Consider the following 27,113-nt stretch of genomic DNA (forward strand, 5'->3'; position numbering starts at 1 on the left):
AGGCCTCTCCATATTTAAACTCTTGCGGATGGGATTTTCCAAAAGGCCCAAGTGACACTGACAATCCCACTGCAAAGACAGCAGACTGTTCAGAACACAGCATCACATCCAAGACGGATGATGGTGCTCAACTAGTAATTACGAGACCAAACACAGCGCAAGCTGGGAGCCAGAGCAGAGACGGGTAGGGGAGCAATTAATTTGTGTCGAAGTTCTGACACAAGGTAAGGTAAGGGCAGTGAGCCAACAGTGCCATAAGTGTCTAGTATAAAGTAAGGCAATCATCTTCCAGTGTGTAACATGGATCCAGCAATTTCTTGGCCTTGTTGTGGTGCTTCAGAGAAGGTCTGCAATGCACAGAAGGCAGGCTAGGCAGTCCTTCTCTCTTGGTGCTCTGGGACGGGGAGTGAAGGCCTCGTTCTTAAGGAGAACCCGAAGGCATCTTTCCCAGTTCCCCCAAATCCCAGGTTGGCAAAAAGGGAAGGTAGTGCTCCCCCTCAAAGAATAGCCTTCAGCTAGTCACGCAAGGTATAAATCGTGCTGGTCTTGTGTGCAGAGAGGCATATCTCAACCCCAACTAGTTGTAGGCTTCAGCCACAATGGCTTGAACACAACAAGGCTGGAAAACATGTATTCACTTTTCTTTTTTTCAGTGACACAAGAAACCCCCCACTGAAGCTGCTAAGAAGAAATACTGAGAAGTTTCATCCTGAGAACCTCCAACATGACACCCATCGACGGGCAGAGGAAAGGGGGGCCGCTTGCCACAGAGCAGAGATGCAACCCCTCCCACAGGTAACAGATTTCAGTGGTTTTGAGAGGCACATGGGAGCACTCCTGGCCTCTGAGAGTGGAGACAAATTCACAGGACCCGTCTCTGGGGCCTGCAGGAGCCACTGGACAGGGGCCTTCCCCATTCAGCTTGCGGGCCACAGGGATTCAAGCTGTTAGTTGTTAAGCAGAATTTCGCCTGTTTTCCCCAGCTCTTTGTTCTTCTGCGTTTGTGTCACAGACCTTCCCATTTGCTCAGCACAAATGTTCTTCCAGGAAGACCCCTATTACCACAACCCCTGCCTCTACAGGGAAGGGGGTTTGTCTGCTTGGCACTGGGGGTCTTGTTAAGCTTTTGCACTCTCTAATTCTAATCCCGACTTAACCCTACCCCTGCAAACATCCCTTCTGCTCCAATGTGGACTCACCTGGACATTGAGGCATTCATAGCTAGGGCAGGGTATGGGTGCCTGAATCCCCCAGGAGGAATGGAGTACACTGGCTGTCCTTGCCTAAAATGGACGAGCAAGGGGGAAAAAAAAGTCCTTACTAGAAGCACAAAAGGAAGAAAAACCATCACACACAGGGAAGCCACAAGAACCAGTTCCCCTCTGATTATGTTCTGAAGATGCCTGTCACAGCTCTGTACTTCAGGCTGACTTTTGTACTTAAAGCAGGAGCCCCCCTCTTTGTTAGGTATGCCAAATACAGCAGGTCCTGCACAAAATTAAAGCATTTACTCTTTGAACACAGAATATGTTCTCTGAGAATTTACAAGTAAATCCATTATTTTTTTGAGTTCAAAACAACTTTAAAATGGGTCCTTTAATAACTGAAGCTCCCTCAGTCCTTTTTGAGTGTCTCTTGAATTATCTTAACAATAGAACAACACAAGACTCTTCAAACCTCCCGCACAGTTAAAACTAACTGAAATCTTGTTCATAGGCTACATCTAAAGAATCTGTTTAGGGTTTCTGATCATTTTTTGCCATTATTCTCCACAACGGAAAGTTTCTTCTTAAGCAGAGGCTGCAGAATAATGTTCTACTTCATTCCATGAAGAACTGGCCTTTTGCAAAATGCTACCCATCTCTTACTGGTCTCAATGAGACGGAGAAAAAAGGCTGTCCCTGCTCTGAAAATGCCCTTCTACAAATGGCAACCATCTCCCATTGTTCCTATGGGACTGAGGCCACAGATTGCCCTTAGCAAAGATGACTCCTGTCTCTATCCACCTGTTCATTTCCTCCTCCTGACACCCACAACATAGGGGTTTTACTTTCTCCCCAAAGACACGTTGGCTTCACTCCTACCGGGAACAATGGGAAGTGGTATCTATTTTTAAAAGAGAGCATCTTAACTGAGGGCAACATGGGGCCTTGCTGCCGCTGAGAACAGCTGGATGTGGCCATTTCGAAAGGAAGTAATTCTTCAAGTGTGTGGGGGGTGGGGAGGAGAAGGGGGCCGGAATATATGAGAGAGACAGTTCTGTTCCTTCCCAGCTGCTCTTCATTGCTCTGGTGATGCAAAGCTGCCATAAAGCCAGCTGACCTGGCCTATATGCTCAGGTTGCTTTCTGCTGCTCCAGAACAGCCGAAGGCAGCAACAGCATCCCAGTGACTCTTCCCCTGAAAGTTTACTTATATATGGAAGGCTGATACTGTACATCTTCAAATCATTAGAAATATCACATGGAAATGTTATTTTGGGTTCCTGGCTAGGATTCAGGTATGCAATTTTTAATAAGTTTTTTAAAGACCAAGGAATACCCACAAAATTACATTAAGAGGGAGTCAAGGTTACTCATATCTGTTATTAGCAATTCAGGGTAAAATACATTACAGAGCTGATGTAATGATCACAAAAACAAGCACTCTAAACCCCCCAAAAGTCAAATGCAAGATTAAATTTAAAAGAAAACCAAACATTTTATGGAATAGAAATGCACAGGGATCCCAAACAACCGTATTCTGCCCTGTATGACACAATAAGGAAGAAAGAAAAAAATCTTGTGTCTTTAAATATCAATTTAATCCAATATGGAATCACAAATACTAAAATGCATCATCATAGATGTTACAGGAGGCAATATATAAGAAGGAGGGTTAAAATGGATTTCAAAAAGCAGAGCACTAAAGGTATAAAGATGAAATACTAGAAATTCTATAAGTAAATCAGAAGCAGAAAGCCTATGAGTGGACTGGTGGATCATCAGGGTTTAAAAAGCACAATTAAGGAAGATAAGGGCATTGTTGAGAAGCTAAATGACTTTTTTGCATCAGTGTTGAAGAGAGACCCATCCTGGTCCCGTTCTTGCCTGGTAATACGGATAAAGGTGCTATTAGTGACTGAGGTGTCAGAAGCAGAGGTGCTGAAATAAATTGATAGTTTAAGAAGCAATACGTCACCAGACCCAGATGGTCCATGCGAGAGCTCTGAAGGAGTTAAAGTATGAAGTGGCTGAGCTGCCAGCAAAGTTATGCAATCTCTCATTAAAAGCAGCTACTGTACCAGAGGATTGGAAGGCTGTAAATGTTATACCTGTATTTTAAAAAGGTTCTAAGGGTGATATCTGGGGAATAACAGACCTGTCAGCTGTACATCTGTACCTGGTATATTTGTTGAAACAATAATTAAAAACAGAATAATAAGACGTGGACGAGCATGACATGCTAGGGTCTAACCAACATGGTTTCTCTGAAATAAAATTGTGTCCCACCCACTAAAACTGCGTCTCACTCTTCTGTTGGAATTCTCTAAATGTGTCGATAAAGTAGGGGATAAAGGAGAAGATGACATTTATTTAAACTTTGAAAAAGGCTTCTGACAAAGTCTCTCAAGAGGCTACTACAGAAGCTAAATTGACATGCGGTGAGAGGTAGAACATCGTCATAGATCAAAAACTAGCAGGAGAATAAGCAGGAATAAATGGACCAAAAAAAGGTTAAAAGCAGGGGCGACAAGGCCCTGTATCAGGGCCAGTTTTGCTTAATATATTTATTAATGGCCAGGAAAAGGGGGTGAACAGTGAGGGGGTAAAATCTGTAGATGACAAAAGTATTTGGTTAAATCCAGACAGGACTGTGAGGAACTTCAGATTCAGGTGACTGGGCAACAAGATTTAGTTCAATATTGATAAATGCAAAGTAATACTCATTGAAAGAACACACTTTAATACACCTTACAGAATTCTGTATCAACTCAGAAAAAGACCCTGGGTTTCAGTGTGTGTAACGCAATGGAGAGCTCTGCTCCAGGTGCAGCTGCAGTCACACAAGTAACCAGGATGTTAGGCTGCATAAGGAACGGGATGGAGAATAATATAAAGCCATTACAGACACTAATGGGGCAGCCTCATCTGGATCCTGTGTGCAGCACTGGGCAACCATATGATAAAAGAAGTTGCGGAACTAGAAGGGTTCAGAGAAGGGTGATGAGAATGATTAATGACCTGGTAAAAGCTCTCCTATGAAGAGAAATGGAAATGATTGGCGTTGTTTCCCCACCTCATAACATAAGAACAAGGGGACAGTTCAATAAAACTGAAAGGTGGACAATTCAAAACTGAGGAAAGGGAATACTTTTTCCACATGTGATTAGCCTGTGGAACTCATTACCACGGAAGTCTTCAAGGCCAAGAATTTAGCAAGATAGAAAACGGGATAATTAATTATACAAACATCTTGGGAGGAATAGTAATCTTAGGCTTCAGTTTTAACCCGTTCTTTACAATTAGGGGCTACACTGGGTGGGGGTCAGGCTATCCCAAAACTGCCTACTGTGGGGTCTCTTGCACGTTCCCTGTAATGCATCTGGTGCTGGTCACATTAAAGGACAAGATGCTGGAGTAGATGGACACAAGGCTGATCCAGTTTGGCAACAGCTTTGTATAAAAATATTGCTTGCGCGTGCAGGGGTATAATCAGGAAGGCCAAGGCACAATTGGAGTTGCCGCTAGCCAGGGATGTTAAGAGTAACAAGAAGGGTTTCCTCAGGTATGTTAGCAACAAGAAGAAAGTCAAGGAAAGTGTGGGCCCCTTACTGAATGGGGGAGGCAACCGAGTGACAGAGGATGTGGAAAAAGCTGAAGTACTCAATGCTTTTTTTGCCTCTGTCTTCACAGACAAGGTCAGCTCCCAGACTGCTGCACTGGGCAGCACAGTATGGGGAGGAGGTGAGCAGCCCTCAGTGGTGAAAGAACAGGTTAAGGACTATTTAGAAACCTGGACATGCACAAGTCCATGGGGCCGGATCTAATGCATCCGAGGGTGCTGAGGGAGTTGGCTGATATGATTGCAAAGCCATTGGCTATTATCTTTGAAAACTCGTGGTGATTGGGGGAGGTCCCGGACGATTGGAAAAAGGCAAATATAGTGCCCATCATTAAAAAAGGGAAAAAGAATCTGGAGAACTACAGACCAGTCAGCCTCACCTCAGTCCCTGGAAAAATCAAGGAGCAGGTCCTCAAGGAATCCATTTTGAAGCACTTGGAGGAGAGCAAGATGATCAGGAACAGTCAACACGGATTCACCAAGAGCAAACCATGCCTGACCAACCTGACTGCCTTCTATGATAAGATAACTGGCTCTGTGGATATGGGGAAAGCAGTGGACGCAATATATCTTGACTTTAGCAAAGCTTTTGATACGGTCTCCCACAGTATTCTGGCCAGCAAGTTAAAAAAGTATGGATTGGATGAATGGACTATAAGGTGGATAGAAAGTTAGCTAGATTGTCAGGATCAACTGGTAGTGATCAACAGCTCGATTTCTAGTTGGCAGCCGGTATCAAGCAGAGTGCCCCAAGGGTCGGTGCTGGGGCCGGTTTTGTTTAATATTTTCATTAACGATCTGGAGGATGGTGTGGACTGCGCCCTTAGCAAGTTTGCAGATGACACTAAACTGGGAGGAGTGGTTGATACGCTGGAGGGTAGGGATAGGGTCCAGAGTGACCTAGACAAATCGGAGGATTGTGCCAAAAGAAATCTGATGAGGTTCAACAAAACAAGTGCAGAGTCCCGCACTTTGAATGAAAGAATCCCATGCAGTGCTACAGGCTGGGGACCGACTGGCTAAGCGGCAGTTCTGCAGAAAAGGACCTAGGGGTTACAGTGGACAAGAAGCTGGATATGAGTCAGCAGTGTGCCCTTGTTGCCAAGAAGGCTAATGGCATACTGGGCTGCATTAGTAGGAGCATTGCCAGCAGATCGAGGGATGTGATTATTCCCCTCTATTTGGCACTGGTGAAGCCACATCTGGAGTACTGCATCCAGTTTTGGGGGCCCCCCACTACAGAAAGGATGTGGACAAATTGGAGAGAGTCCAGCAGAGGGCAACGAAAATGATCAGGGGGCTGAAGTATGTGACTTACGAGGAGAGGCTGAGGGAACTGGGCTTATTTAGTCTGCAGAAGAGTGAGGGGGGATTTGATAGCAGCCTTCAACTACCTGAAGGGGGGTTCCAAAGAGGATGGAGCTCGGCTGTTCTCAGTGGTGGCAGATGACAGAACAAGAAGCAATGGTCTCAAGTTGCAGTGCAGGAGGTCTAGATTGGATATTAGGAAAACATTTCACTAGGAGGGTGGTGAAATTTCCATCCTTAGAGATTTTTAAGGCCCATCTTGACAAAGCCCTGGCTGGGATGATTTATTCATAGATTCTAGGACTGGAAGGGACCTCGAGAGGTCATCGAGTCCAGTCCCCTGTCCTCAGGGCAGGACCAAATACTGTCTAGACCATCCCTGATAGACATTTATCTAACTACTCTTAAATATCTCCAGAGATGGAGATTCCACAACCTCCCTAGGCAATTTATTCCAGTGTTTAACCACCCTGACAGTTAGGAACTTTTTCCTAATGTCCAACCTAAACCTCCCTTGCTGCAGTTTAAGCCCATTGCTTCTTGTTCTATCCTTAGAGGCTAAAGTGAACAAGTTTTCTCCCTCCTCTTCATGACACCCTTTTAGATACCTGAAAACTGCTATCATGTCCCCTCTCAGTCTTCTCTTTTCCAAACTAAACAAACCCAATTCTTTCAGCCTTCCTTCAAAGGTCATGTTCTCAATACCTTTAATCATTCTTGTTGCTCTTCTCTGGACCCTCTCCAATTTCTCCACATCTTTCTTGAAATGCGGTGCCCAGAACTGGACACAATACTCCAGTTGAGGCCTAACCACTGCAGAGTAGAGTGGACGAATGACTTCTCGTGTCTTGCTCACAACATTTAGTTGGGGTTGGTCCTGCTTTGAGCAAGAGGTTGGACTAGATGACCTCCTGGGGTCTCTTCCAACCCTAATCTTCTATGATTCTATCACATGGTGTCACTTCAGGGCAGAGTTAAGGTTGTTTGGATAGCCTATCTGCATTTCCAGACCTTATCATGCTTGGATTTCTTTTAAGTTAAAGTTAAACTTGGAATTTCCTGGGTTTCTCATGCTGGTCTGGAGGCTACCCACAAGAGCCCTGTAAGGTATTTGATCCTAAATGACTCGTGCTCTTCACTCTCCAACTATAGGTTAACATAGTTTTTGTTGGTAATATCTCAAAAAAATAGTGATTGTGGAGGTGAGAGGGAACTCAGTGGACACTCCAAGCTTGTGGAACCTGGTCCAATCCACGGCAGGCACAGGGAACAACAGCACGGAGCTGGGAATGGTCCAGCTGCAGCAGCAATTCCGATTCAGTCGGCTGGGAAGGTGCAGAATTCTACGCTTGCAGAGGGAAATCTGCCACTGTAGGTGAGAAGCAGGAGGCGCGAGGAAGGGAAAGGTTATAGGGTGAATCTTGATCCTTACTGTGGTACCAGCCAGCCCAACGCATGAGGGATTTGGCCAACAGCGCCAGGAGACAGCGGGTAATAAGGAGACAGTTCTGAAGGGTGAGGTGGTCGTGGAATTCCTATGATGGGGGAGAAAAAAAACAACAGGCATTAAATCACCGTAATGGCATCCCGGGGTCACAGCTGTCAAGCTAGGCTGCTCACACTCCTGCACTACCTCGCCAGTACACTGAATGCAGGAACCGTGCTCTGTAAAAGGGGGTGCATGCTCCCACACCATGGCGTGGTATTTCTTCCTGGCTAGTCCTGGTACTCTGAGCTGTTATCTCCTGGCAGTCTGCTCAACACAGGGAAATGTTCTTCCCAAAGGGGCCTTCCAGGCAGGATGGCTGAGCACAGAGCTCACTGCAGGAGGAGGAAAGACACCCCCCTACACACACACGTAACAACCTTTAATGCTGCCCAGCCAGGACCTGAGACTCAAAGCTAATACCCAGTTTGCCCCGCTCCCCGCACTGCCTGCCTTGTGCTGGTTACCAGGGAAAGCCAGGGGCATAGGAAGAACATTGGTTCACAGGGTGTGAGCTCTTCATATCAGTTTACTGCAGGACTTGCTGATTTCTACACAAACAAGAAGCCCCATGGCCACAGCCAGGTCTTTACAAGCCCTGCCCTGGACAAGATGCAGGATCAGGCTCCTCTAAGGTGTGGGCGAAGCAGGGAGGGTGAAGTACCCCATAATGGGCAAGCAAGCCTGATGTGTGGGTGAGATGGCAGCAGGGAAAATCCTACTGTCCTGGTTTTGCAGCTGTCAGAGGAGAGAGCACTTGTAGGCACTCCCACATCTGAAGTGTACTGCCGCTCTTCTGGTAAACAGACACGGGACCATCACTTGTCCACCAGAGAGTGCTTTGAGCTGAATGGCATATCCCCTTTGTACTGTCACCAGTGTTCTCTGTCACCTGGAAACAGGCCAGATGTTCGCCAAAGAGAACGGATAAGGGTCTGATGGTAAAAACCATCCCAGGCTGTCTGTTCCCTGTCCAATGCTAGCTGTGTGTTTCAGCCAACATCCTGCAGGCGGTTGGCCTGCATACTGGTGCTTCACTCAACTCCTTCGCTGGGAGTGTTTTCCGACAGGGCGGGGAGAAGCGGAGGAAAGCTGGGAGTGGAACCATGTGTACCACTTCTGGTAGAAAGGCTGTGTCAGGCCAAGCAATCTAGCCAAGGAATCGCCGAATTAACAGCTGGTCCCTCAAAAAGACGGTTACTCACCTGTAGTAACTGTTGTTCTTCGAGATGTGTTGCTCCAATCCATTCCAGTTAGGTGTGCGCGCCGCGCGTGCACAGCATCTCGGAACTTTTTTCCCTAGCAACCCCGGCGGGCCGGCTGGGCGCCCCCTGGAGTGGCGCCGCTATTGCGCTAAATATATACCCCAGCCGGCCCGTCCGCTCCTCAGTTCCTTCTTGCCGGCTACTCCGACAGTGGGGAAGGAGGGCGGGTCTGGAATGGATTGGAGCAACACATCTCGAAGAACAACAGTTACTACAGGTGAGTAACCGTCTTTTCTTCTTCGAGTGATTGCTCCAATGCATTCCAGTTAGGTGATTCCCAAGCCTTACCTAGGCGGTGGGGTCGGAGTGAGACGTGGCGGAGTGTAATACCGCAGAGCCGAAGGCTGCGTCGTCTCGAGACTGCTGCACCAACGCGTAGTGGGAGGCGAAGGTGTGCACCGAAGACCAGGTGGCTGCTCGACAGATGTCCTGGATTGGGACGTTGGCCAGGAAGGCCAGAGATGAGGCGTGTGCCCTCGTCGAGTGTGCAGTGACACGGCCTGGTGGTACACGAGCCAGCTCGTAGCAGGTCCGGATACACGCAGTGACCCAGGAGGAAATCCGCTGGGAGGATATCGCATCTCCCTTCATGCGGTCAGCCACCGCGACGAACAGCTGGGGCGAACGCCGGAAGGACTTAGTCCGCTCAATGTAGAAGGCGAGCGCCCTACGGACGTCGAGCGTATGTAGCTGCTGTTCCCGAGGCGAGGCATGCGGCTTCGGGAAGAATACCGGGAGGAAGATCTCCTGACTGAGATGGAATGCTGACACCACCTTCGGGAGAAAGGCCGGGTGAGGGCGCAGCTGCACCTTGTCCGTATGGAAGACCGTGTACGGCGGATTCGCCGTTAGGGCGCGAAACTCTGAAACTCGCCTCGCTGAAGTAATGGCCACGAGGAAAGCCGTTTTCCACGAGAGGTAGAGCAGGGAGCATGTGGCCAAGGGCTCGAACGGAGGACCCATCAGCTTGGTCAACACGAGGTTCAAGTCCCAGGTCGGGGCAGGGCGCCGCACCGGCGGGTACAAGCGGTCCAAGCCCTTGAGGAAACAGGAAACCATCTGGTTCGAGAAGATGGACCGACCTTCCACGGAGGGACGAAAGGCGGATACCGCTGCCAGATGGACTCTCAAGGAGGAGACCGCCAGACCTTGCTCCTTAAGGTTCCAGAGGTAGTCCAGAATGGTAGGGACCGGTACCAGGAAGGGATTAAGACCTCGGTGATCACACCAGAGAGCAAACCTCTTCCACTTCGCCAGGTAAGTGGAGCGAGTGGAAGGCTTTCTGCTCTCGAGCAGGACCTGTTGAACCGCTGCAGAGCAGTCCCTCTCCGTGTGGGTCAGCCACTCAGGTACCAAGCTGTAAGATGGAGGGACTGCAGGTTCGGATGGTGGAGTCTGCCGAAATCCTGGGTGATGAGGTCCGGCCACAACGGAAGAGGGATGGGCTCCCGAACGGAGAGCTCGAGCAGCAGGGTGTACCAATGCTGCCTCGGCCAGGCCGGCGCGATCAGAATGACGTGGGCCCGGTCTCTCTGAAGCTTCAGGAGCACTCGGTGCACGAGCGGAAAGGGAGGGAAGGCGTAGAGGAGGCGATCCCTCCAGTGATAAAGGAAGGCGTCCGACAGGGAGCCTGGCGAGCGACCCTGGAATGAGCAAAACCGGTGGCACTTCCTGTTGTCTTTGGAGGCGAAGAGGTCTACTTGGGGAAACCCCCACCTCCGGAAGATTGTGTGGACGACATCTGGACGGAGAGACCACTCGTGGGAGAGGAACGACCTGCTGAGATGATCGGCCAGCGCGTTCTGCACTCCCGGAAGAAAGGATGCTTCCAGGTGAATTGAGTGGGTCACGCAGAAGTCCCACAGGAGCATCGCTTCCTTGCAGAGGGGGGAGGAGCGGGCTCCGCCTTGCTTGTTCACATAGAACATCGCGGTGGTGTTGTCCGTGAATACTGTCACACAACGACCTTGGAGGCGGGCGCAGAAGGTGCGACAGGCCAGGCGGATGGCGCGTAGCTCGCGAACGTTGATGTGCAGGGCGAGCTCCTGGACCGACCACAGGCCCTGCGTGTGGAGATCGCCCAGGTGGGCCCCCCAACCGAGCGCTGAGGCGTCCGTGGTCAAAGTAGCGGACGGCCGAGGAGGGTGAAATGGGACTCCCGCACACACGACGTCCGGGTCGAGCCACCAGCGGAGGGACTCGAGGGTCGTCCTGGTGACCGTGACCACCATGTCGATGGGGTCTCGATGAGGGCGGTACACCGACGCGAGCCAAGACTGGAATGGGCGGAGGTGGAGCCGCGCGTATGCTGTGACATACGTGCACGAAGCCATGTGGCCCAGGAGGCGGAGGCAGGAGCGCACCGTCGTGGTTGGGAAGGCGACGAGGTCCCGGATGATGGAGACCATCGTGTGGTGCCGAGCGCGAGGGAGGCAGGCTCTGGCCGTCGTGGAGTCGAGGACCGCTCCGATGAACTCCACCCGCTGCGTTGGAATCAAAGTGGACTTCTCTGTGTTGATGAGAAGACCGAGCCGCTGAAAGAGAGACAGGATCTCTGCCACGTTGCCCATCACAAGTTGCCGGGACTGGCCTCGAACCAGCCAGTCGTCGAGATACGGATAAACGTGCATCTGACGACGTCGGAGGGCTGCGGCGACCACCGCCATGCATTTGGTAAACACCCTCGGGGCTGTGGACAGTCCGAACGGCAACACCGTGAACTGGTAGTGGGTGTCGTTGAGCACAAACCGAAGGTAACGACGATGCGGAGGATAGATCGCAACATGGAAGTAGGCGTCCTTCATGTCGAGGGCGGCAAACCAGTCTCCCGGATCCAGAGAGGGAATGATGGTCCCCAGAGTGACCATGCGAAACTTGGGCTTGAGCAGGTACTTGTTCAGCTCTCGAAGGTCCAGAATAGGACGTAGCCCGCCTTTCGCTTTGGGGATGAGAAAATAACGGGAGTAGAATCCCCTGCCCCTTCTGTCCTGAGGCACTGCCTCTATGGCACCCACGCTCAACAGAGTCTGGACCTCCTGTAGGAGGAATTGCTCGTGAGAGGGGTCCCTGAAGAGGGACAGGGAGGGTGGGTGGGAAGGCGGGGGCGAAACAAATTGCAGGCGGTATCCCGACTGGACTGTCTGGAGCACCCAGTTGTCCGACGTTAACTGGGACCACGCCGAAAAGAAATGGGAAAGGCGATTGTGAAACAGAGGGGAAGGATCCGGTTGGGAGAGTGATGGGCCGTCCTCGAGCGTCCCATCAAAAGGCCTGCTTGGCGCCCTGAGGGGCCTTTGAAGCGGCCTGGCCCTGGTTGCGGCGGTTGCCGGACGGTCGACGGCGATTTTGGGCCGGACGTCGGCTGTTGTAGGGCCGATACCGGGACTGGTAGGCCGGTCGGGAGGGCTGTGGTCTGAAGGGCCTACGCTGCGTCGCCGGCGTATGCATGCCTAACGTGCGTATCGCGATACGGTCGTCCTTTAAAGTTTGGATCCTAGAATCCGTCTTCTCAGAGAACAGCCCTTTAGTGTCAAAGGGGAGGTCCTGCAACGTGTATTGGACCTCCGGCGGCAGGGTGGAAGACTGCAGCCAGGCGATACGCCGCATCGTGACCCCGGAAGCCAAGGTCCTCGTCCCCGAGTCTGCAGCGTCGAGTGCGGCCGAAATAGAGGATCTGGACGATCTTCGTCCCTCCTCCAACATGGCCGCGAACTCCTGTCGGGAGGCTGACGGCAGGAGCTCGGTGAACTTCGCCAGGGATGTCAGGACGTCAAAGACGTACCTGGCGAGGAGGACCATCTGGTTGGCAATCCTCATTTGCAGGCCTCCTGCAGAATAGACCTTTCGGCCCAGCAGGTCCATACGCTTCGCGTCCTTTGACTTGGGCGCGGAAGCCGGTTGACCGTGCCGCTCCCTGTCATTAACCGACTGGACTACCAGGGAGTCCGGGGTCGGATGCATGTACAAGTATTCATAGCCCGTGGGAGGGACAGAGTACTTTCGCTCAACCCCACGGGCTGTAGGGGGCACGGATGCTGGTGTCTGCCAGATAGTGGTGGCGTTCTTTTGCACCGTCCGTACAAACGGAAGTGCAACCCTCACCGGCGTGTCGGCCTCAACCACATTGGTGATAGGGTCCTCGTCCTCGTGCACCTCCTCTATGGGCAAGGCCATTGCCGTCGCCACACGACGAAGGAGGTCTGGTGAGCTCTTACGTCAATTGGCGGAGGCTCCTTAGTTGTTGCACCGGCCACCGCCTCATCAGGCGAGGACGAGGAGGACAACCCTTGGACGACCGGTTCGTCAGAGGGGTTCACCACCTGCCCACCTGAGGGTGCGGGCTGTGTCTGGTCCTGGGATTCCGACGCCACAGCATCCGCTGCCTGTGGCGAAGGGGCCGGTCTGGAAATCGTCGCCTCTGGGGCTCTGCGCTCCGCCGTGGGGGGCCTAGGTGGAAAAGGCACCCCCTGGGCCTCGTACTGGGCCCATGGCACCCAAAAGCCCCACGGTTGTGCCCCTTGAGGATTGTCCCGTGGGGTGGGCGGCAGGAGTCCGTAGCCATGCGTGCCCGAAGCGACCGACTCGGGTCGAGAAGGCCAGGGCGGTGCCGAAGCACTCGCAGAGTGCGCTGCCGAATGGGGCAGTCCGTCCCCGGGAGGCAGAGAAGCGCGAGGTTGCTCCGGCCGGTACCGGGTAGGGGACCTGGAGTAGCGTCCGCCACGGTGCCGGGAGCTCGACCGGTGCCGGGAGCCCGACCGGTGCCGGGAGCCCGACCGGTGCCGGGAGCCCGACCGGTGCCGGGAGCTCGACCGGGATTGAGATCGACAGTGCCACGAACGTGCGCGCGAATCACGGTGCCGGGAGCGGTGCCGGGACGGCGATCTCTGATGGCGCCGACGCGATGGCGACCTGGATCTCGTGCGGCGTCGGGAGTACGACCGGTACCGCGATGACGAGCGGTACCGGGACTGCGACCGGCGTTTTGATGGCGACCGGTACCGCGAAGGTGAGCGGTGCCGAGATCGCGAGCGCCTGGATGGAGACCTGCCGCGGGACCGGGAACGAGACCGGGAGCGACGTCCATGCTGCCTGTCCAGGGACGGTGGCCGGGTCATCCTGGCCGGCTTCCCCGCCGACACGACAGCCCGCACCGGCGGTGCCGGGGGCCGGAGGCCTGGTGCCTCTATCAGCTGGATCAGGTCTCTTGCAGAGGCGAATGTCTCCGGCGTTGATGGTAGCCGGGGCTCAACCGCGGACGGTACCGGGGAGCGTGGCGGTGCCGGACTCGACGGGCCTTGCGGCGCCGGAGTCAAGGGTCCGGTGCACGGTCCGTGCACTGGCGCCGCAGGTGCCGCCGACTGCGCAACCTTTCTTGCAGAGTCCTCAGAGCGGGCCTGCGCTACTGCTTTCGACTGCCTGTGCTTCTTCTTCGGCGAAAGCGAGCGGTGCCGCGACTGCTTAGCCGCCTTCTGTATTGGCGGCGCCGCGGAGGTGGAGCGGCTCGGTGCCGCCGGTGCGCTCTGCACCGAGGCAGTTCGCGGTGCCGGCGCAGATGGTGCCGGTGGTCGAAGCGACGCTTCCATTAAGATCTGCTTTAGACGGATGTCCCGCTCCTTTCGGGTCCGCGGTTTAAAAGTCAGACAGATTGAACACTTGTCCGTTCTATGCCCTTCTCCCAGGCAACGGAGACAGGCGTCGTGCGGGTCTCCGATGGGCATGGGCTTCTGGCACGCCGCGCAGGGCTTAAAGCCCGGTGCCTTGGGCATGAGCCCGCACCGGGTGAGGTAAAAAGGGGAAACCCCCCTTTTTCACCTTATCTATACTAACCAACTATCTAAACTGTTAAACTAACTACAAAAACTAACTATATACAAGAGATACAAACGCTAGGGATCGTGGAGAACGAAGAGCACTCCACAGTTCCAACTGGCCGTCACGGGCGGTAAGAAGGAACTGAGGAGCGGACGGGCCGGCTGGGGTATATATTTAGCGCAATAGCGGCGCCACTCCAGGGGGCGCCCAGCCGGCCCGCCGGGGTTGCTAGGGAAAAAAGTTCCGAGATGCTGTGCACGCGCGGCGCGCACACCTAACTGGAATGCATTGGAGCAATCACTCGAAGAAGAACAGCAGGTTAAACACCCTCATGTGCACATTGGCTGATGAAGGCTGCCCATGCTGTGTCCCGTGAGGCATGGGCAGCCTTCCAGGAATGACATGACTAGGTGGATCCTCTCTGAATGGGAAGTGCTTGACCTAGAAATAAACACTGTATTGTGCCAGGATGGCTTGGTAACTTGCAATCTTCCTGGCTAACCCAGCCAACAGGTACATAGGTACATCCCCTACCAAGTATGTCCTAGCTTCTCTGCATCCTCAGACAAGCTGGGTCTTGCATCTCCCAAAGCCAACTGCTGCTTTAATGAAAGCACAGCCAGGACCACAGATCCCTTTTGAGTAGCTTGTGGGATTTGGTGGGTTTTCCTTTAAAATCTGATGCAGCATCAGTTCACTGTGGATGATGGTCCTTGAGTCAGACAGTTAGTACCAGATGGCATTGCAAGAGTTAGGAAAGTAAAAAAGCCTCTGCAGCAAAGTCACAAATCTGGAAGGGAAACCGCCCAAAGATTTCTATGGTCCTTGCTAGTATCCTAGTACTCTGCCTCATCTGTCCCTGTGTCTGACCGACTCACTCTGGGAACCCCCTTACATGCCAGCTTCTGTACCCCAACAGCTCACCCGTCTTTGGATCGATCTCTGGCGAGAGGTGGGAAGGAGGTGAGCCCGGAGAGAAATGGTCGCTGCTGTACGTGATGAGTGGGGTCAGCGGGTGCATGTGATGCGCGTGCTGCACCACGGGCACTTTGTTCGACTGCAAGAGAAAAGGAAGAAAGCATTTGTACTTGAAAAATAAATGCAGAATCCTCTGCAGAAGGAAACAAAAGAGCAGGGTAGAAAGGGACCCAAGTGACGTAGGAGTCCTCTGTCCAACAGCGATTTAGGGTAAAATTATCAAAGACGGCTAAGTCCCATTTTCAAAGTGAATTAGACATTTAGGGGTCTGAGTCCCATGGATCTTAGGTACTTTTGAAAGTTTTACCCTTGCTGACCTGTAGTTTAGCTGCAGGGATGACACATCCCAGAATTGCTGCCTCTACATCCACCACAATCCCTCGCTGCACCCAGACGGAGGGTTTCATCTCTACAGCACGTTTCCTTTCCTCATATGCTACTGGAATGTTCACTGTGTTTTTGTAAAAAGAGATACTGTGGGATGCTCTGGAGGTCACCTCCCTTCATAGACTCAGCTCTCTGGCATATCAGGTCCTCCATTTCTAAATTTATACCAACCCCAGCTTTCACATAGCCGGAGATCTCCTCCATAGTCTGGATATGCTGTGTCACCCACACAATCTTCACACCAGCAGGCGAGTCACCGAACAGTTCTCACCAACACCACGCTCCCAGCTGTCTGCATTCCTGATCCACTCCTCGATCACGCTGGCCTGTCTGCTTCTCCCAACATAACAACGGCCATACTGGGTCAGACCAAAGGTCCATCTAGCCCAGTATCCTGTCTACTGACAGTGGCCAATGCCAGGTGCCCCAGAGGGAATGAATAGAACTGGTAACCATCAAGTGATCCATCCCGTCACCCATTCCCAGCTTCTGACAGACAGAGGCAAGGGCCACCATCCCTGCCCATCCTGGCTAACAGCCATTGATGGGCCTAACCTCCATGAACTTATCTAGTTCCAACTGTGTCCCCCTGCCCTGAGCGACCCCTCGGTGTGTGAGGAATCATCAGCCTCCACCAGCGTGGTCACAAAGAGGTCCATCCCACCTAGATGCCCCTCCATCATGTGACTGGCTCCCTCAGGCGGAAGATCAGGGATGTTAATTCGGTGGCTTACTCCACAACGTCTTTCTATGCCTCCTCTGTAGACTGTTCCCTCTCTCTGCTCCTCCAGCTCACCAACTGTGCTCTCCAGCTGTTGCACTTGGGCCCTGCAGGCCAGGAGCTGCTCGCTCCGGGTGCATAGCCACTTGGCCACAAGGCAAACAGCTGTTCATTCTGTACTCTGTGCAATTCACTGCGGGCTGGTGGAGCTTACAAATTCAGATGCTTCATCCACAAAGCTTGCAAACACTCCATGAGCTGGCACATGCGCCCTAGCCCATCCTTTACTGCACATGCGCTGTATGTAGTTTTCAAGGGGGCATCTCTGTTAAATATAAAGCAATTCTTTTCAGCCTCGTCCTGCTCTATCTCACAGGAGATCTACATCCAGGCCAAGTTCTCAGGTTTCAGGCGTGACCCTTCCCCTGTAGCCTGCAGAAAAGTGTGACGTTAGTCAGTCTTCTAGAACTCAACACGCCTCGAGGGATTTTACTCAAACGTACAAGAATGAAAAATTCACTTTGGGCAGCGGCCAACCCTGGAAAACGTCAGGCCCAGAGGCAAATGCTTTGCAAAGCTCACAGCGAGTGGGAACCGGGGGTTATAATGACAGCAGTTTTGCAATCTTAGCGATAGAGGATGGAATAAATAAGGGCTGGCAGGGGATGGGGATGAGAAAGGGACCAGAGCAAACACTGCATGGGATGGGGGGAAGCTGACTGAAATACCAGAGTATCTAATCCCTCGTGTGCACTGAGGTTTCCCGTGACAGGTTTTGAATCATGAACTCTCACAGCACAGAGAGAACCAAACAGCCTCAGGAACTAGGTGAGTCTGTCCAGCTGCAGGATTGAAACAACCATCTCTTGAAGGAAGGGCTGGATGCTCCAGAACAAATGGAGACGGGTATTTCTGTATTCCCTCTTGGCTTCCTCCCTAAGAAAATTATTTTGAACACACCTTAAAAGATCACCCGCAAAGGAAAAAATTAACCAGGGCTTGGGTCCTTTTTAACTCCTTTACGATGGTTATAGAATGCCTGAAATGTATCTTTTTTTCCTGCTTGCTTTTTACATTGGAAATACAAGTCTTGTCTGCCCTGGAAGACTCGATGGCCACTGGAGAATTAGTGAAATTGCGACCTCGCAGAAGAAAGGAAACTGGAAGCCGACCAATTGAGAGGCATTAGGAAATACACATCTCATTTGCCTTTGGAGAATCCAATCCTTAGTCCAAGGGATCATGGCCTCAACCCTGCAGTTCCATTTTAGGTAGGCCCATTAAAACTCCTTTAAAACTTAATTTGTTTTTGTTAACCTCCACTTTGTTCCAATGCTTAATGAACAATTCAGGAGGAAAAACCATCTTTGTTAATTTCAGAACCCCGGCTTTCAACAAACAGGTGAGAGTTCACGAGAAAGATCTGATGCCTCACAACAAAATTCTCCAGCAAAACCGGGAGAGACCAAATCTGGTACAACGCTGAGTGTTTAAGAAACACCACCAAACCCTCCCAGGCATCTTCCTGCAGCAAAACCAAGAATAATTACAAAAAATTCCTTTGCAGCCACTAACAGTGATTATTAGTATTTGGCCTGGGCTTGGCAGCTACCTAACATGGAGGGACAGACACACAGAATGGGAGCCTTGCTAAGTGCTGGGAGATGCCGCAGAAAAGACTGTCTGGGAATGCAGTTTATGCCACTCCACCCCATCCCAAGCATGAGCACATGGGAACCCATCCGCCCACTATCCCCACGGGTCTAGGGGCACTGAGGGACCCGAGACCTTAGGCCAAAATGCTCATAACTGGGATGCCTGAAGTTAAGATGCCTTGAACTCATGCAGTACTTCAGCACCAGCATAAAACTGGCCTGATTCTCAAGGGGTTGGAGCACATACAGCCTCCATTAAAGGCAGTGGGAATTGTGCTCTCGCCAGATCTGAAAACCAGGCCTCTTACTTAGGTGCCTAATTTTAGGCCCACAGATTTGAAAACGTCATCCTTAATGTGTCATTGCAACCCTCTATCTGCCTTTATTTGTGACCCACGCTTATCACCTGATATCGCACCAGGTGTAGGCACCCACAGAAACCTCTTCTTTCTCTTCTTGTCTGAAGTCTTGTAGCCATGTTGGTCCCAGGATACAAGAGAGATAAGGTGGGTGTGGCCATATCTTTTATTGGACCAACTTCTGCTGGTGAAGCTCCACTTCGAGCTCCACAGAGCAGAAGAGACTTGTCTTGTCTCTCCTTTTCTCGTCACTCAGAATTGATGCTTACATTTTCACTTCCTGTTTGACATATTCACAGATTCTAAGACCAGAAGGGATTTTTACAGTCATCTGATCTGACCTCCCGTACAGCACAGGTCAAACAATGTCACCCAGCGATCCCGGCATCCAGCCCAAGAACTCCTGGCTGAACGAGAGCACCTCTTTTAGAAAGAGATTCCATATCCCTAGGTTATTGTTCCACTGCTTAATTACTCTCACATAAAACTTTGCTCTTTATGATGTGGTTTCCGGAAGGTGTATATGGTCTGGGGGATATAACAGGAGACACCAAGCTGGGGGAGAGCGTTGGGTGGAGATTCTGCCTGTGATTTGTGCCTGGTCAGGTGGACCAGGTGCAGCTACAGGAAGAAAAAGCAAGCTGTGCATGCAGGGAATCCTCCAGCCAAAGCTGTTCAGGAAAGTTAGTGTACAATCAAGCAGAGAAGCACTTACTAAGTGTGCAGGCGATGGAGATCTGCTGTCTTTCAACGTAGCACCAGCCGGAACGTCAAGAAGCGGCCACTTCATCTGCAGGTACTGGAAGAAACCCAGATTTAAAAGGATGAAACAACTACAACTCTGTAAGGAAAGGGGACTCCCCTAAGCCCAGCTGCTTTCACAAGAGGGAATTGTGTCAGAAGTTTGGCATTTAAAACAATTCTGATACCGCAGGGCCTGTCTCCCGGCTCTGGTCAGTCACTTCCAAGGTCAGTGGAGGGTTACAATAATATAGTAATGCCAAACTATAGTCACACAACAGCCAGCTTTAACCACAGCAGGCCTTGAGGAATTGTGAGTTTGTGAGCGTCTCTTAGCCAGCTCAGCTAGGAGCAGCTGGGAGGCATCAGCATTTTGCACTAGGGTGATACACTTGTCTCACTCAAACCCTCCTCGCCCCCACCAAACAGGCCAAGTCCTCCCAATCAATGACTCAGCCACCCTGTGGAAGGTATGGAAAGGGAGCATCTCTCTGCTGGTGAGCCATCTGCATGGTCCCAGTGCAGAGTGGCATGCACTTGGACATGGGAACTCTAAGCTGCACCCACACCACCTCCCCTTCGTTAATTACACAGCTTGCTCCCTTATCACAATCTACCAGCAACAAGCCCCCTATCCCCCCCAACTAGTTTCCCCTAGCGGATCATTCCACAACCTCCTGCTCTTAAGTAATAGGCTGTGATTAGCTAAGCTCTTGTCACCCTGGGGCTGACAGGATCTAAAGGTCAAGTGTGTATCACCCTACCAGTTATGTTCTCATGTACCATACTGGAGTCACAGGTCTCCACGCACCGTGGAGCTGTATACAACACAGACACCAATTCCCATGTCTGGGAAATTGTTTCACAATCCTCCCAATTACTCCATCTCCTTTAAAGACTGATGTATTTAAGGGCAGCCTGTAAAATCTGCACACAACCCTGCTCCCTGAAAATCTGGCTGGTGACCACGGAAGTGCACCCACTGACCCTCTGCTCAGCAGGCACACGACGCCCTTGGTTGAGTTCTGCAGGAGGCAGTACTACGTGAAGGCTCAGGCATCCTCCGGCAGGGCTGAGCTGAGATAGGGCTGAGCGAATGGTCAGGGAGATTGTGTTCCCGTGGGATCTTGCTGCACTGACTCCTCAAAGCACTGGCATTGTGTCTCGAGGAGTCAAGTAGAGTCCTCCACAGGACTATTTTTTTTAATCCCATTCTCACCCACTCCTGCATTGTTTCTTGCATTTTTATCCTGCTCTGACCCGCAAAGACCTTAAACCTCACAAACCTCACAAGAGAGAGAGTCCGCCATGCTACTAAAAAAACAAACCACCCCCAAAACGCTCAATTAATATACACACACACACAGAGAATTCAGACACAATTTTTACCACTAAAATAATAAAACAAATCTTGCTTAAACCATGTCAAAAACTACTTTAACTCCTGTTATAACAGACTCCAAATCTCTTCTGATCCCTCGCCTAAATTTAAGTATTAAAACCCTAATTTAAGAAAAGAAAAACTGGGGTTTCCAGAGGCAGAACAGGGAATGGAACCCAAGTCTCCTGAGTCCCAGCCCAGTGCTCTGTCCACTAGGCCACACCACCTCCAGCACAGCCAATCCCAAATTCTATAAAATCATGAGTCAGCAGCAGCCCCCCCCTCATGAGATTACCTTAAAAGCCATGAAATTTTAAGATAATGCATTTTAGGCTCTATTTATTTGCCTTCTGGGTGGGTGTTTTTTTGTTTTGTTTTTTGAATCTTAGGGTGCACTGGGGTCACATTTTCAAGCTTTTCTCACCAACCAGGAGAGCCAGAAACGTATTTCTCTTTAAAAAAAACTCCAACAACCTCAAAATGGAGATTCTTATGTATTCACGTGACTCCAGAAGTTGGGGCTTTAAGAAAAACACCAGTCATCATAAGAACTGCAACATGCTTTTTACAGCTGTGTCCAAGGACCAACCCAGAGTTGCTAGGCACTGTACAAACACAAAGTAGTAGATGAGAGTTAGCTACACACAGTTTTTATGAATGGACATGGGCTGTTCACCAGTGTTCCCTGGAGTAGTCACTATTCTGGCTGTGAGTCGTCACCTAGCTCTCATAGCAGCCCCCGGCGACTCGAGAGCCAAAACTATTTCCGGGATCACTTCCAAGTCCTAATAATAATTGCTGTTTGTGATGCTGCTGCTTGACCCTCTCCCCCCAGGGCTCTGGGGACTGATGGCAGCTGCCACTCTGCTGTGGCAGGCATCCAGCTGTTCTGGGTGGGTGTTCTGCCAAGCAGTGAAGACTGCAACATGACAGGTGCTTGTGGCATGAGTGTACAGGAGCAAACCTAGTGATTGTGTGTCTGCCGGAGCAACTGCTGGGCCAGCATTACCAACAGGAGGGTCAATGGCACCACGCCCCGTGCGGATTGGAAAAACACCGCCCTGCATGCTCTCCTGGCCGATGCCTTCCCTCGCTCTCTCTGGGTTTGTGGCCTTCAAGAGAAGGCAGCGTGCCTCGACCATGGGCCAGTCCTCCCAGCACAACCTGAAAAGTCCTCACTCACTTCAGGTAGGTTTACATTTACCTTCCGGGTCGACGCGGTGAGTTCGACTTCTCGGAGTTCGAACTATCGCGTCTGATCTAGACGCAATAGTTCGAACTCCGGAAGCGCTGCGGTCGACTCCGGGACTCCACCACTGCAAATGGCGGTGGCGGAGTCAATGGGGGAGCCGCGGAGTTCGACCCCGCCGCGTCTGGACGGGTGAGTAGGTCGAACTAGGGTACTTCGAATTCAGCTACGCTATTCACGTAGCTGAATTTGCGTACCCTAGTTCGACCCCCCTTCTTAGTGTAGACCAGGCCTTCAGCTGGTCTTAGGTGCCCGTGGTATTCTCACCTGTCACATGGCTCCGGCTCTCCCTGCAAAGCAGGCTCTCACCTGACATGCCTGATCACGTACACTGGAGTTGCATCACAGGCGCATTTAATTTACATGATTTTAACTATACGCGCTCGGCAAAACAAAAAACAAAAAAAGAGAAAAATAACTATTTAAATACTGTACCTGTAGTGCGGGCGACTCCGCCCGCCATTCCACTCAATGAGCGTTTGACTATACGCGATTTTTGCCTTACGCGCTGACTTGAGAACCTAACCCCCCACGTAAGATGCGACTCCCCTGTAAACCTCCATCCCCTGGACCCATGAGCCTAGGAAGCCGACTCCCTGCACAAACAACCCTGTGATCAATCTGCCTCTAGCGAGAAGGGCTAGGCTGATCTCTCACAAGGCCATCGGGTTCACACTCTGGAATGGGCTCTGGCATTCTCCACTTGTTTGGTTTAGCTGATAGAACACAGCTTGTCTCAGGGACGGCAGGGGAAGAGATCATAAATCCAAGTGCTCAGCCAGGGTCTCCCTCTTTTCAGTGCAGATGCCACTTCATTTCCAAGGAGGATGGCCTAATCGTCAGTGGCTATCCTAGGAGTTGAGAGACTCAGTGTCAAGTCTTTACTCTTCCACAGACTCCCTGGGTGACCATGGGCAAGTTACCTAATCTCTCTGTGCTTCAGTTCCCCACCTGCCCAATGGGAACAGCAATTCCCTAGCTCTCGGGGATGTTGTGAGGCTAGATCCATTAAAGGCTGTGAGGTGCTCTGATACTATGGTGACCGGACCAGATAAATACTTTAGGCAGATAGATTCTGATTGCTATAGCCCCAGTTTGATCTCTAACATGACCACAACCCTCCACCATCAGTTTGGTGGGACATGCACTTGAGCTACCAACATATGGAGTACGTTCCAAGGCATTCACTCCTACACACAACACCCTGCTTTCATAGAATATCAGGGTTGGAAGGGACCTCAGGAGGTATCTAGTCCAACCCCCTGCTCAAAGCAGGACCAATCCCTAAACAGATTTTTGCCTCAGATCCCTAAATGGCCCCCTCAAGGACTGAACTCTCAACCCTGGGTTTAGCAGGCCAATGCTCAAACCACTGAGCTATCCCTTCCCCCCTTCACCTTCCTTGACACCCACACATCTCCTCCCGCCTGTTCACAACCCTAGCTCCACCCACGTTGTAACAAGACAGATGAGCGCTGTCTATTGCTTTGCTCTGGTCTATACACGGGGGCTGGCGTCGGGCTGCAGCCTGTTGGTGGGACAGGGCGAGTGAGGAGAGGTTATTGCTGGGAATTTGTAAGCATGTGTCATAATGGCTGGAGAACGAACAGGAATAAGGGCGTGGTTTGCTCATGCCTGGGAAATTCCTTCAGTCACGAATTGATCAGTAGTGATTTTAGGGACATCTGCTGTGGGGTTAAGACAGCATGCCTGGGGTGACTATTGGGGAGAAGGCCTGTGTGGTTCCTGGGGGATGCGACATGGCCAGACAGGTACACTGGGGTGCAGTGTAGTGTGTAGGGTGAATTGTGTCGATAGTTGGTGAGATTTCATTGGTTTTCATCACGCCTGGGGCTAGGATGTGCCTCTGAACAGCCTTAACTGCAAGCTAACAACATTTTCTGGGCTGAATTTCCCAGTTTTTACAATAAGCACAACAGTATATCAACAGGGATGGCTATGCTTGGGGACAGAGCCCGGGGCGTGACCACGGCCCACCCACTTGCATCCAGGCCAACCCAAATCTGAGCAGGGGTGCAGTGCTTCCACAGCAGCCCCGAGCATCACTCGGGCACCTGAAATCCAGGACGGAGCTCTGCGCCCGCCCTTCAGAAAGCTACGCTCTGGCAGCTCTGCCTTGCCATGTTCTGAGCCGCCCCAGCTCGGCAGGTGAAGCCCTGTGCCTGGGGGCACCAGGCTAGGAAGTGGCGCTGGCGGAGAGGCTGAGCTAGCAGAGTCTGTCATTGCCCGTCCACCCGCAAGTCGAGGCCCACCCAAATTTCCACTCCTAGCTACACCACGTTCCACATGCCACCTTCCTGCCCCGTCCCCCACAGAGCTGCATTGCTCCTGAATGTCCCCTCCATTGCTCCATTCCTTAGCACACTCATCCCTGCCAACCTGCCAGACCCCTCCTTCCTCCTCTACAAAACACTCATCTATATATTGCTCCAGAACAGCGTTTCACAGGCGAAGATGGAGGGGGATTAGCCAGCATGGTGAGTGGTAGGGATGTACGGGGACTAGCAGTGCAGTGACAAGACATCCGGCTAATCTGGAGGGGAGAGCAGAATACAGTGCTCTATGTTGGGTGTGGTCTGGGGAACACAAGTGGGGGATTTTGACTTATACGTGGTGCAATAGGGAAGAAGTGCTGGGGGGCCTGGGAGAAGGAAAACACATGAGTTGTGCTCTGATGAGCCACCATAGTTCTCTGTGCTGATGTTCTTACATCCCACTCCTCCACCATGATGCACTCACAAAGCTGATCTCCCCCAAACCCCAATAATCCCCTGCCATCATCCTTTCTCTCTGCTTCTGCTGCCACCTGCTGTGAGGGTGATGGTAGAAACATGGGGTCCTTAGCATGGGATTTTGTGTGCTGAGGTGGGGCTGGGGCTGGCAGGGGCCCTGTGCCGCTTCATCGAGTTGTCAGCACTCAAACAGCATTCCTACACACACAACAGCACTGTCTTGGGGAGTTTTTCATGCCCTTGGGCCGGCTCAGCTGCCTAGGTGCTGGGACTCTGGTCTGTCACCCTTCCCCCAGGCTCCTGCGATGGAGCGAGTCAGCATGCACGCACCCGGTGCTTTGGAAGGGCCAATTTCACAAGCTGGAAACAATTATGAGCCAAATCAGATGGGAGAAAAAAATGTAAAGAGAAAAATGTCAGTGATAATTGGGAACTGCTTAAGAACATTTTTCTAAATGTCCCGAAAAGCCATAATCCCACAATCAAGAACGCTATGATGGTTTTGTTGTTGTTTTTTCAAATTGCCTGACTTAAAAGGGAAGCGAAAGCAGTAATAAAAAAAAAACACAATGCGTAACAAATAAAAAGGACAACAATGTCTGACAAAAGGGGAAGTTGATAGCAAGGAATATAAATTGGAAACTAGGAATTGTAGAAAATTGATAAGGGAAGAAAAAGACACAAAGAGAAATGTATGGTTAGCAGAGTTAAGGACAAAAAGGAGTTTTAAAAAATGTATCAGAAGCAAAAAGAACCCTAAAGATGGAAATGGTAGAATTGTGAATAATAATGTAAAAAAAGCAAAAGTGTTCAATAATATTTCTGTTCTGTATTTGGGGAAAAAACAAACCATGTATTTATTTCATATGATGATATATTTTCCATTCCAACAGTAGATAAGGAGGGTGTTAACAGTAGCTACTAAAGTTACACATTTTAAAATTGGTAGATTCAGATAACTTGCATCAAAGAGTTTAAAAGCGCTTCCCAAGGAGTGTTCTGGACCATTAATGATTTGTAATAAGTCTTGAAACACTGGGGAAGGTCCAGAAGACTGAAAGAGAGCTAATATTGGGCCAATATTTTCAAAGGGTAAATGCGATGATGACCTGGATAATTATAGGCCTGTCAGCCTAACACTGATCCTAGATTAAAATAATGGAGCAGCTGATATGGGACTCGATTAATAAAGAATGAAAGGAGGGTAATATAACTAATGCCAATCAACAATGGTTTATGGAAAACAGATTTTATCAACTAACTTGATTTTTTTAATGAGATTACATGATTTGTTGATAAAAGGAATAGTATTGATGTAATAGACTTTTGTAAGGCATTTGACATGGTATTGCGCAATCTTTTGATTAAGAAACTATAAGATACAAAATCATCCTGGCGCACATTAAATGGGTTAAAATTAGCTAACTGATAGGTCTCAAAAGGTAACTGTAAAAGGGGACTCAAGCAAGCAGTTTTTCTAGGGGCGTCCCCTGGGGATCAATTCTTAGCTCTATGCTATTTAACTTTTTTATCAATGATCTGGAAGAAAACAAAATCATGACTGACAAAGTTTGCAGATAACAAAGATTGGGGGAGTGGTAAATAATGAACAGGACAGCTCACTGATGCTGAGTCATCTGGATCACTTGCTAACCTGGGCACAAACAAATAATATGCTCTTAAATACAGCCAAGGAACAAAGTGTGCAGGCCATATTTACAGGATGGGGGACTCTAAGCTAGGAAGCAGTGACTCAGAGACTCATGGGTCATAGTGGATAATTAGCTGTACATGAGCTCCCAGTGCAAGGCTGTGGTTAAACAGGCTATCGCGATCCTTGGATGTATAAAGGTTATTTTACCCCTCTATTTGGCACTTGGGCAATGGCTACCACAATATTGTATCCAATTCTGGAGTCCACAAGTCAAGAAAGATTTTGATAAACTGCAGAGAGTTCAAAGAAGAGCCACGAGAATGACTAAAAGTGGGGAGGGAGAGCTCAGTGGTTTGAGCATTGGCCTGCTAAACCCAGGGTTGCAAGTTCATTTAGGGATCTGGGGCAAAAATCTGTCTGGGGACTGGTCCTGCTTTGAGCAGGGGGTTGGACTAGATGACCTCCTGAGGTCCCTTCCAACCCTGCTATTCTATAATTCTAAAAGACCAAAAAACCTGCCTTAACATGAGAGACTCAAGGAG

General features: G+C 50.6%; 1 protein-coding gene across 2 annotated transcripts in view; it reads right to left on the reverse strand.

Annotated features, from left to right (window-relative positions):
• TCF7L1 (transcription factor 7 like 1) overlaps positions 1 to 27,113 on the reverse strand; it is a 115,337-nt gene that overhangs the window by 9,695 nt on the left and 78,529 nt on the right. Inside the window, exons 4-7 of one of the 2 annotated variants that reach the window (XM_045004750.1) lie at positions 19,509 to 19,592; positions 15,618 to 15,750; positions 7,564 to 7,666; positions 1,200 to 1,283 (exon numbers count right to left, since the gene is read on the reverse strand). In XM_045004750.1, the coding sequence (XP_044860685.1) occupies positions 1,200 to 1,283; positions 7,564 to 7,666; positions 15,618 to 15,750; positions 19,509 to 19,592 (404 nt within the window). The remainder of the gene's footprint in view (positions 1 to 1,199; positions 1,284 to 7,563; positions 7,667 to 15,617; positions 15,751 to 19,508; positions 19,593 to 27,113) is intronic. The other variant, XM_045004751.1, reaches the window with a different exon arrangement.

The sequence above is a fragment of the Mauremys mutica genome, chromosome 2 (genome assembly GCF_020497125.1).
Source record: "Mauremys mutica isolate MM-2020 ecotype Southern chromosome 2, ASM2049712v1, whole genome shotgun sequence".
Classification (NCBI taxonomy): Eukaryota; Metazoa; Chordata; order Testudines; family Geoemydidae; genus Mauremys; species Mauremys mutica.